Below are 12171 nucleotides of genomic sequence, written 5' to 3'. Positions count from 1 at the left end.
GGGAACTTCTAAACACTGTTTCCCCCACCAGAGCTATGAGCTAATAGAGCCTGCTTGCTTATTATTATTTAGTTTTTTTTTTAATGCCCCATGCGAGAGCTTAACCACCCACAAACCAAGGATCAAAAGTGGTATAAATTACCAAAATAATTCCAATTCAGGAATGATTTTTATAGGAAAGTATACATATTTAAAAAACATGAATTTCTCAACCTCACGGAAGAGATATCCATATAGGCAAGTATATCAGCTCTTAACCGGGTTGAGTAAATTTTAAGGCAAAAAGAATACTGGCCAATTTGGTCACTGGATTCCTGCAGGGCCCAGAAACTACTAAATGTTTTTATGGGAAACTATTATGTTATGAGCGACTGGCAATAAAGAACATAATTACACTGTAAAGAACCAAGGCAGTGGCAGACATGCACCAATCTCTCCAAGTTGTGACAGGGGGAAGTAGTTTATCAAGGACTAAGGAAAATGTATCCCATTTGCTTCACATATATTGGGGCTGTGATGCTTTACCATTACATTATGTATTTGTATCCCCTGTGGCAGACATAGGGGCAGTGTGGCAGTGATGGGGGGGAGATAATCCGTTCCCTAAATAAGCCTTATGTTAAGCTCTGGGCAGTGCAGCACAAACCCTCAGTACATCATGCTTTCCTATTGGCACTGGTTATTGAAGAGTAGCACGCATTTCCTCATTCAATGAATAAAGGGGTGGGGGAGCGGAGCCAGATACTACTCAAGGCTGCTAAGATCTGGTGGGTCAGTGGCTTATGGGCACAGAAATTCTGATACCTGCACTGATTGGTAGTTGCTTGTGGCCTACCCCCTGAAAGCATAGCAGCATTTAGTGGCATGGAATGGCAGTATCTGTTTAATGCATGCTGCTTCCACAAAAACAAGCTGTATGGTAGGCCCTTATTATATTTACTTTTAGGTTGTAGCCATTACAGCACACTTTATTACATATAGATTGCTGGGAGTCAAGGAGGGCTACCAGAACTCTTTAATGGACCTATGTGTGCCCACCCCTCTAGTAAACCTGATCAGATTTAATTGATGTCTCATTATCTCCATGTTGGAATAGTAAATAAGGCAACAAACATCTCAGTAGTGCAATGTACAAGCTGTATTAGTTGAGGAGGTTCTTGTTAATCACACTCATTGTAGCCAGGGAACATTTTAAAAGAGGATTGAATTTAAGTCATTTTTTTTTATTATAGTTATATTATTTTTTTATTATATATATATATATATATATATATATATATATATATATATATATATATAATTATATGATCTTTAGTATTCAATTATAGTGGGAGGTTGCAAGTCTTAGGGTTAAGTTAATGAACACTACACACAAGGCATTTTCTTGCACTTATTTAGGTATTAACACTGAGGAGTAAATATTTTGCTTTGGATCTCTGTGTCTGTGACTGTGCAGAGGCAGAAATGTTCAGCTTGCAGCAGAAGTCTATTTGGGGATTCTGGGAGCCCTAATGGAAAGCAATAAATCTTACCGTAGTTTTAAAATCTAAAGTTATGTCATTGGTACTTTTACACCATATCAACAGTTTCCCTTTGGCTTCTCCTACAAATAGAGGAGCATGGGATATATCTGGGCTTGGTGTGACTACAGTTATTATGGATGTTATAGGGATGTATGTGGATCACAATAAAAGCTTTCCTGGCACAAACCCAACTGTTTATTACTAAACCTATGCCTGGCTGCTGCAGCTGTGACACATGGTTTTGGGGTAACACTGATGTAAACAATGTCTTCAACCAGTCAGTTGCATTGTCCCATCCCTAAGCCTGCTTTACCCTCAGGTGATTGGCTGCCTCCTGTCAGATTCTCAGCTTTATAGCTAGAGATCACAGCTCCTTGCCTGCTCTCTGTGTAAGTACATTTTTCAGCTAAATATTACAGCTTTATGGTTATCATTTATGAATAGGGAGGAATTGCACATGTTGTAGCATTATTTATTTAGCAGCAGGCAGAGATTTCTGCACATTCCCTGTGCCACTGACAGTGCTAAAGAGCCAGGATGGCAGTTAATGGCAGTTGGGCAGCAGCTTCATGGATGTAAATATTAAAACATATCAACACAAAAGTGTAGGGATCTGTCATTATCACTTTGATTAGTTGTGTCTGTTTGTCCTTTTGAATTGGCAGTGCCAGATTCTTTAGTCATTTAGGGGGGTGTCTAGCCCACTTCCAAACTCTGTTGGACAATGGTGATCCCCCACTATAAGTGAATACTAAAGATCATATATATGTAGTTTAGTAACAGCTGCAGAATCATTGCCATTGGTGTTTTATAATGTAAACATAGTGAAATAATATGATTAATATATAAATATTACACTTATTATAATCTTCATATTTACATATTATAGTCAGCCAATGCCCTTTCTGGACCCCACACAATAGAGATGGTTGGACCGGCCTCAGTATAAGAGCAGCTCCAAGTGGGCTTCAGCCAAGAACAATTCCCATCAGCCCTTTCTTATTTTCTGCATAGCTCACAACATTTAGCAGTATTTATAGCTAATATTTGAGTGTGAGCTATGGATATTTGGTTTCCCCACTGGGCCCTAGGAGGCCTATTCCAATACTGGCTAAACACACACTAGTATGTGATAGGTCAAGCATTTAGGAGAATTTAAAGGGACGCTATGGTCACGCCATGTCCATGTTCTACAGCCTTTATTTTGCTTCCATATTAGCTGTGAAAGAAACCAATCTCTCTTCTCTATTACAGGAGATACAGTGATGGGTTGCAAGAAGAGTAAAGTCGAGGTAAGGCTGCTCACATTTCCTTTTGCCTATTTACCTGGGATAAAAAATATGGCGGCACTGGCCATGGAGCTCTACGTACATATATGAGACAGCTAATTACACACACACTGTACTGATACACCAAATCCTACGCAATTGGCACTTTCATCCTTAATTAATGGCCACAAAATACATTTTTTCATCCCCTGGATTTTGCAGTATAATGGCAGAATATTTTTTACCACAATTAATATATGAGAAACAATCATCTTAACTGGTGGGGGAGTGTATTATAATTATAACTTAATTTTTTTCCTTCCACAGAACGTAATTCTATCAGTCAAGCATGAAAATGCTTTTGTGGAGATCGTAGAGATCAACGATGTGCGTGACTCTCTGGTGGAGTTTACTGCCACCTTAGAGCTGCCCGACCACCTGGCACAGCCATCGTTCCTAGGTAAGTGTGATCAATACTAAAAGGCACATTTTAATTAGAGTTGCACATCTGGGAAACCAATTTCAGTTCTGATAAGGACCCCACTGCTAGATAATAATTATATATGTGGTGTTTTTATTCTTGTAGAATCTCCACTTCCTGCTGGGTATGAAGAGGACCCTGGCTCTTCCCACAACATCGGAGGGGCCATTCCTCTTCATGAGCCTGAGGGCTCCGAGCCAGCAGAGACTATCCCCAGGGATACAGCCAGCCCCACCAATTTCATCTGGCCTTCATTCGTAAGTACATTGTATGGGTGTGAAATATATACAAACACACACGCGCTTATAATTGTGGATTCTTACTATGCTTTACCTCTGTAGGATGCCAAGGTGGAGGTCCCTGGGATAGTTAATACTTCAGAGGCCCTGGTGAAGATTTGCGTGAAAGCAAATAAATATGTACCACCATACGAGCCACCAGCGATGTCATTTTTATTGGGTAAGTTGGATGATACACTGACTTCTTGAAATTTATGAATTTAATTAATTAATTAATTAATGGTTAATAATATTATTCTTAGTGCATTTATGTGAATTGTATGGACATTTATCTTTCGTTCCAATAGGATACTTATATATTTAAATAGGAGAGTATTTATACTTTTTATAAAGTGTAGGCCTAATATTGTAATATTATAATAAACTGTGTATCATCATGTTGAGACTATATTGTTCCATTTCTGCTTCCGTTTCAGAAGCTCCTGATTGTGATGCTGGCATGTCCAATAACAGCGGACACATTGTTCCCAATCAGGAGGAAGAGTCTGAGCCAATGGAAGATGATAATTCCACCTCTTCCAGTCTTCCATCAGAAGTAAGTAGATTCTACAGATATTATTCTTTATTCTTTGCTTCTCAGTGCTGCACGTATGAAATTCATGCAATGTTTAATCTGTGCATAATATTAATTTGTCCTTTGTTTGCAGCTCAACATCTCTGAATTTGGCTCAGATGTTGCCAATAAAATACAGGGCGCAGAAGGACCATCTACCAGGTATCTGATTTGGGGCATATTCTGTTGTTTTGGTTTAGAATTGTAAGTTGCTTATATATCAAAATATTAATATTGCCTAATTTGCACTTTGTAAAGCTTAATTCTATTATAGTTCCCTTTTCATTAGAGGGTAAGATCAGTAACTGGCCAATACCCTCTGGTGATTGGATGCTATAAAAAGTCACCAAATAAACTGTATATTAGATTATTCTTGTCTGTAAACATGAACAAAACATATATTACATTTTCTTTAATTTATTTTTCAGCCCTGTTGAGCCCGGATCTCCCTCACTTGATCAATTCAACCTGGGTCAAGTGTTGGGAGAAGGAGGATTTGGGAAGGTGAGCGACTCATTGCACAGTTAGGTTTTAGTTACTACTGATTTACCCAGAGTGATTAAACTTTCTGTCTTCTGACTCCAGGTATTCCTAGCCGAGCACAAGAACACCGAAGTGCTATATGCCATCAAGGCCCTAAAAAAAGAACAAGTTTTGAAAAGGGGCAACTTGGACAGGTCAGTGACTAGATTAATACTAGCCATATCTGTGTCATCTTTTCTTGTTATTTTCAGATTTATACGTAGGACAGTTTTCTCTTTTTATATTTAGTATATGTTTTACCTCACATTCCTTTAAATCATTTGCATTTGGTTATTATCTGCTGTATTGCCCTGTGTCTGTTCATAAGGATATGGTGATAATGGGATGACTCCCCATAGTGTCTTCCATGAGAAGGAAATCCTCCAGAGGGTGAGTTCTGCTAACCACCCGTTCCTAGTGTCATTACATGGAACCTTCCAGACGGCGTCACACCTGTTCTACGTCATGGAATATCTACCTGGAGGGGACATGTGTGACTTTATAAGATCAGTGGAACTAGAAGAACCTGACGTCATGTAAGTAGAATGGGAATCACCTTAATTCTCGCACATATCAGCTTATATATAAAAAAAAAAATAAAGTAACTGAATTTTATATTTTCTCTATTCAGGTTTTACACCGCATGCGTTGTCCTTGGCCTGGAGGCATTACACCACCTTGGCATTGTCCATAGGTAAGCATTAATAACACTAAAATCATCTTTATTTCCAGATGGAGCTGGTAACACTACTAAGAACACTGCTAATCTATCTTGTAGCACTGTAATAATTTGCTTGATGTTATTATAAGGATTATATATGTATAACTACTAAACTATTGACTTGGTTTTAATTCAGAGATCTGAAGCTGGAGAATTTGCTGTTGGACCGGGATGGCTACCTTAAGATCGTAGACTTCGGCCTCAGCAAAGACAGTAAGTGTTGCTTATAATTCTGGGGCATACAGGGGATAAGATCAGATTATTAGGTATTGTTATATTTAGATATAGTGTTATATATTAGTGGCATAAACAGATCTGAGTGGGTGTGTAGTTTGAAAGGAAGCAGTTAAGGAAAGTCCCTCATTACTTTACATTAGGGCCCCAGATCTGCAGTTTCCTCACAGTGTTTCTTGTGTTTAAGGATTTGGATACAGCGACCGCACTAACACCATGTGCGGCACAAGAACATACATGGCCCCGGAGATCTATTTGAAACATGGATACGGCATGGCCGTTGACTGGTGGGCCCTAGGAATTACCATTTATGTTATGCTCCTGTATGAGGTAAGCACAATTCCTATATTATCAACTTTCATTGGGGAATCATTGCCATTGGTGTTTTATAATGTGACTAAACATAGTGAAATAATATGATTAATATATAAGTATTACACTTATTATAATCTTCATATTTACAAGCATAACTACCTATACTCTCAGAAATTATATATCATGAACATTAGTATGTTTGGCTTCCCTTTATGATTTATATAAGAAATACCCCCATGGTGCTGTGCTAAGAAATGGTATCTGTATGACCAGCTGCACATGAGAGATGTAGTTCAGTACAGAGCCTGCACTAAGTTGGTATTGCAACAAATCTTTTAGTTGTTTCACTAAAGGAATAATTATTCACTTTCTCAGTTACCATTCAACAACAAGGATCCAGTCGAGCAAATGAATAGCATCCTCTATGATGACATCATATTACCGGAAGACCTATCAGAGGATGCCTGTACTCTAATACAAGAAGTAAGTTGGAAAATTGCTTGTATTTCCTGGGTAGATACTTTCCCAGTAGAATAATAAAATAGACTTAAGAATAAGAATTAAAAACATTAATGACTTAACAAAAATGTTTGATTTCTTTTTGTAGCTGTTAGAGAAAGATCCGGAATTTCGCCTCGGTTCGGGTGACGCCGGGGCTGAAATGATTAAAGAGCACCCCTTCTTTAGAGTAAGTTTCTATTCTATTTATTTTGATTTACAGACAGAAAAGCACTAATGAATATTGATAAATTCTTCATGTTTAATGTAATTTCAGCTTTACTTTTCCGTAGCCTCGTAATGCATTATAATTTCTTTTTCCAGCTATTCTAGTTTTTGGACCAGATACTCATTGTGAAATATCACCTGTCTTTTAGGATATGGACTGGGACCATCTGTTACAGCGAAGAATAACAGCTCCATATGTACTGGGCAACGAAGACCACCTGGAGAGCCGCGAGAACCCTGAATGCCAAGCTCCAGCACTGACACCGCCTGCTGTAAGGATTCCATCAGAGCTGCAAGAGGCATTCAGAGGATTCTGAAAGAACATCAGTTACCGCTGAATGAACATCTGATAAGTAGACGGAATAGATGGGGAGGGTGGAGGGCCAGTCCATATCCATATAAGAAGTCCATTCATATAAAGTGATGCTCAGGTGTCCCACCTCAGTAATCTCTGGCTGAGTAGGCTAATGTAGGAATAGTTTTCTCACACTTTGTAGAATATTCTAAAACCTTACCTGTATAAAAGGCAAGTAAGATCTAGTGGCAAGGTAAGAAACAGTGTATTTAGTTAGTTAGGGATTTTCTTTGCCTAAAATGTTCCTTAGGTTATGGATAGCACTGGGTTGCAGCCAATTGAGGTATTAGTTAACACACAGGGCCCCTAAAAATTTGTGGTGTGTGATGATCATGATAATTCATCTTACCTACTGATGATTTCATCTCTCCTTCTGATGCCACAAAGTTATTTTTTCACTAATGCCTCATAAGCTGCCATTGTTATCTGTATTTCTAGGAAACATTTTAGATTTTACTAGTTTTTTTTAAAGTGATTTTTGCTCGATTTTTTGTTTGCAGTTGTAAAAAGAAAGCAATAGATTGGGCCAGTTTGCATTTCAATACTATATAATATTTGTAGCCTTTTTATTTATTATGGATAGTAAATAGTACTGTGCTGAAGGCATAGCTGAGATGCTTGGAGAGAAACAGGGAACTTGATTGAACTGACAAAGTACTGAGGCTACCTTTATTTCTGGGCAGTAAATATTTTGTTCTTAGCTGCCTAGCGCCACAGCTGCAAAAAGCCGAATGCCTACACGAACAGCGAGCATGATTAGACTTGGCGTCACCTCTTTAGCAAATGCCACAAGCTTTATAGTTGGCATCTCAAATACTCACCTTTCAGAGCAGTGAAGTACAGATGAAACTAAAGGGTCAAAAGATGCTCCACTAAACAGATAAACGTAAGTAAAATATATTTGGGGATAAATTGGGCATTTTTTTTCTCCAGTTATTGCCATTTTGGGGAGAAATTGAAATTTATTTTTTCTTTTTTTCAGGCCAAAGCACAGAGAACTGCGTCCACAATTCTGCATGGAATGGCATCTCCAAATAGCTGCAGGTGTGCACTTTCAAGGAATATATAGTTTGTGGGGGTATTTTACAAGTAAGGGGGATGTTTAGACTGAAAATCTGCTAGGAGTGCACCTAGAGCACTGCCCCAAATTTGGCTATTGCCCCAGTTTTAGGGTGTTTGGTGGGTGTGACTTTAGTTGCATCCATACACGTGTGGTATCATTTTGTTCTGAAGAAGTGGCAGATTGATATTTAACAGGTTTTTTATTTTAGTTTAATATATCTGTAAATTCAGTATATAAGTAGTTAAGTTAAATTTATTGGCACAGTTAACCAATGGAGATTAGTAATGTAGATGTTATACTAAATATGGGGCTCTCACTGTCGGGGGCAGTGAGCATTCCTAATTTGTTAGATTTGGTCTTTGCACACTATTTCCCCCTGCCCTGTAGCAGCAACTGGTTAATTTGCTTTATAAAATATATCATTAAATCACCTAAAATTTCAATTTAATTATCAGGCTCCTTATACCAGCACTTTAGTTGCCCTTTAGATTTAAATCCTTCTTTGATTCTGTTTCTTAGATATGAGACACAGATGTGAGAGAGAGATGTGAGACACAGATGTGAGACAGAGAGTTGCAACAGTCAAAAGAAATCTTATTCCGCGATGAAGATCATAGATTGTATAATGAACATTGTACCAAACACTCATCGGAGTCTGTGTGAAGAAAGAAGCCTGTACCCCACCTGCAAACCCCCACCCACTTTTCCTCCCCTAATAGGCACCATTTCATACATAACTTGTTTGTTCTGCTCACTTTATGTATATTAAAATACAAATAAAAAAATCTTGCTTTTCAAGAATATCATCTGTGTGTTGATTAAAGATCTTGGATGGAAATATTGGCATCGGTCATTGGCCAATGGGAGTCAGAGAGAAGCAATAAGCGACTGATGTGTCTTGTTTGCCTGTTGCTATGGATTCGTGGCTTAGCGCCTGCATATGGGTTGCTCATAAATGAGATTTTATTAATAATGTTCATCTCCCAATAACAAGGCAACACAGAGGGGCCAAAGTATCGGCACGGACTGACACAGAGGGGAGAAGCCAAGATGCTACACTGCAGCTCAGAGTCCAGCAGACGTGCAGTGGGTGAAGGTGGAAGTCAAAAAAAAGGAAAAAGAAATTCATTTCCTAAAAAGATTAACCCCTGCCCTGATATGTTAGTTGAGTGATTTTAATATTGAGCCCAGGGCATAGAGCATAGAGAAAATGTACTCTCAGTGGAGGTGTGACAATTTGCTGGGGAACTATATACACTGTTTTTATGCCTCCATTTTCAGCATTAAACATATGAATAGGATTTGTGCTGAACACTTTTAACCTAATGTTTATTAAGACTTATCTGTGGTTTTAAGAAACTGAAACAACTTGCTAAAATTTGTTTTTACTGCTTTACTTCTTGGTTTTGCAGTCACAGTGGCCCCAAAAATGTTATCTTAAATTGAATTTTAATGTCAATCATTGTTAGTCAGTAGGGCTACTGGGCAGACTGTTCAGTAATGATACCTGCGATGAATGACACCTCCCTGCAAATCCTGACCCAACATCGGAAAATACAAGAAACAGTATAAGAGGATGAAGGAGAGAGGAAGAATAAAGATGTTACATTGGGGGAGAGGACGTATAGATAAGAAGAGGAGAATATATAAAGTGGAAATGGGTCACAGAAAGGAAATGAAGAGAAGAGGGAGGCTGTCTAGTTGTACTGAGTGCTTGGCTTTTTCTGTGGGTGAATAAGCATGGGTTTTATGTATATAATGTACTTGGGATATGGGTATCCCCTGCTTCTCACTGTATATAATGTACTTGGGATATGGGTATCCCCTGCTTCTCACTGTATATAATGTACTTGGGATATGGGTATCCCCTGCTTCTCACTGTATATAATGTACTTGGGATATGGGTATCCCCTGCTTCTCACTGTATATAATGTACTTGGGATATGGGTATCCCCTGCTTCTCACTGTATATAATGTACTTGGGATATGGGTATCCCCTGCTTCTCACTGTATATAATGTACTTGGGATATGGGTATCCCCTGCTTCTCACTGTATATAATGTACTTGGGATATGGGTATCCCCTGCTTCTCACTGTATATAATATACTTGGGATATGGGTATCCCCTGCTTCTCACTGTATATAATGTACTTGGGATATGGGTATCCCCTGCTTCTATACACCCATACAGACATAGGTCTTAGCTCACAAACAGACCCATACTGACCTATCTATCCACTCACATACAGACCCATACTGACCTATCTATCCACTCACATACAGACCCATACTGACCTCTCTATCCACTCACATACAGACCCATACTGACCTATCTATCCACTCACATACAGACCCATACTGACCTATCTATCCACTCACATACAGACCCACACTGACCTATCTATCCACTCACATACAGACCCATACTGACCTATCTATCCACTCACATACAGACCCATACTGACCTATCTATACACTCACATACAGACCCACACTGACCTATCTATCCACTCACATACAGACCCATACTGACCTATCTATCCACTCACATACAGACCCATGCTGACCTATCTATACACTCACATACAGACCCATACTGACCTATCTATCCACTCACATACAGACCCATACTGACCTATCTATCCACTCACATACAGACCCATACTGACCTATCTATACACTCACATACAGACCCCACACTGACCTATCTATCCACTCACATACAGACCCATACTGACCTATCTATCCACTCACATACAGACCCATACTGACCTATCTATACACTCACATACAGACCCATACTGACCTATCTATACCACTCACATACAGACCCATACTGACCTATCTATCCACTCACATACAGACCCATACTGACCTATCTATCCACTCATATACAGACCCATACTGACCTATCTATCCACTCACATACAGACCCATACTGACCTATCTATACACTCATATACAGACCCATACTGACCTATCTATCCACTCACATACAGACCCATACTGACCTATCTATACACTCACATACAGACCCATACTGACCTATCTATCCACTCACATACAGACCCATACTGACCTATCTATCCACTCACATACAGCCCCATACTGACCTATCTATCCACTCACATACAGACCCACACTGACCTATCTATCCACTCACATACAGACCCATACTGACCTATCTATCCACTCACATACAGCCCCATACTGACCTATCTATACACTCACATACAGACCCACACTGACCTATCTATCCACTCACATACAGACCCATACTGACCTATCTATCCACTCACATACAGACCCACACTAACCTATCTATCCACTCACATACAGACCCATACTGACCTATCTATCCACTCACATACAGACCCATACTGACCTATCTATCCACTCACATACAGACCCATACTGACCTATCTATCCACTCACATACAGACCCATACTGACCTATCTATCCACTCACATACAGACCCACACTGACCTATCTATACACTCACATACAGACCCATACTGACCTATCTATCCACTCACATACAGACCCATACTGACCTATCTATACACTCACATACAGACCCATACTGACCTATCTATACACTCACATACAGACCCATACTGACCTATCTATCCACTCACATACAGACCCACACTGACCTATCTATACACTCACATACAGACCCATACTGACCTATCTATACACTCACATACAGACCCACACTGACCTATCTATCCACTCACATACAGACCCACACTGACCTATCTATACACTCACATACAGACCCATACTGACCTATCTATACACTCACATACAGACCCATACTGACCTATCTATCCACTCACATACAGACCCACACTGACCTATCTATACACTCACATACAGACCCATACTGACCTATCTATACACTCACATACAGACCCATACTGACCTATCTAAAGGGGGCTTTGGTGCGCTGACTTATTTAATTTCCAGCCTTTAGGCCTCAGTGTGCCTACTCCATAGGGCATTGTGCAAATACTTTCAGGCCTCTGTGCCTAAATATGGGGAAAATGCTTCATAATTTTAATAATCATTTGAAATGGCAATGACAATATGGGTCAGTCAAAGAAT

General features: G+C 39.3%; 1 protein-coding gene across 1 annotated transcript; it reads left to right on the top strand.

Annotated features, from left to right (window-relative positions):
- Positions 1-3929: 3929 nt before the first annotated feature.
- On the top strand, positions 3930-8861 carry LOC100493742 (serine/threonine-protein kinase N1-like). The gene is made up of 13 exons (XM_031900637.1): positions 3930-4106; positions 4219-4286; positions 4553-4628; positions 4710-4801; positions 5006-5182; positions 5278-5340; positions 5504-5580; positions 5789-5931; positions 6292-6399; positions 6524-6604; positions 6792-7883; positions 7980-8041; positions 8580-8861. Exons 1-11 carry the CDS (start codon positions 3948-3950, stop codon positions 6957-6959), a joined length of 1212 nt encoding a protein of 403 aa, XP_031756497.1. The 5' UTR covers positions 3930-3947; the 3' UTR covers positions 6960-7883; positions 7980-8041; positions 8580-8861.
- Positions 8862-12171: the final 3310 nt, after the last annotated feature.

This window comes from Xenopus tropicalis, chromosome 4 (assembly GCF_000004195.4).
Source record: "Xenopus tropicalis strain Nigerian chromosome 4, UCB_Xtro_10.0, whole genome shotgun sequence".
NCBI lineage: Eukaryota > Metazoa > Chordata > Amphibia > Anura > Pipidae > Xenopus > Xenopus tropicalis.
This window is presented reverse-complemented; position numbering and strand designations above follow the sequence as displayed.

Bases quoted from the DNA above. Each gene is read 5' to 3' on its own strand.
- LOC100493742 (XM_031900637.1), top strand. From the start codon at position 3,948: ATGTTGAGACTATATTGTTCCATTTCTGCTTCCGTTTCAGAAGCTCCT. The intron at 4,287-4,552 runs GTATCTGATTTG...TTTATTTTTCAG, and splicing joins GCAGAAGGACCATCTACCAG to CCCTGTTGAGCCCGGATCTC. The intron at 5,341-5,503 runs GTAAGCATTAAT...GTTTTAATTCAG, and splicing joins CACCTTGGCATTGTCCATAG to AGATCTGAAGCTGGAGAATT.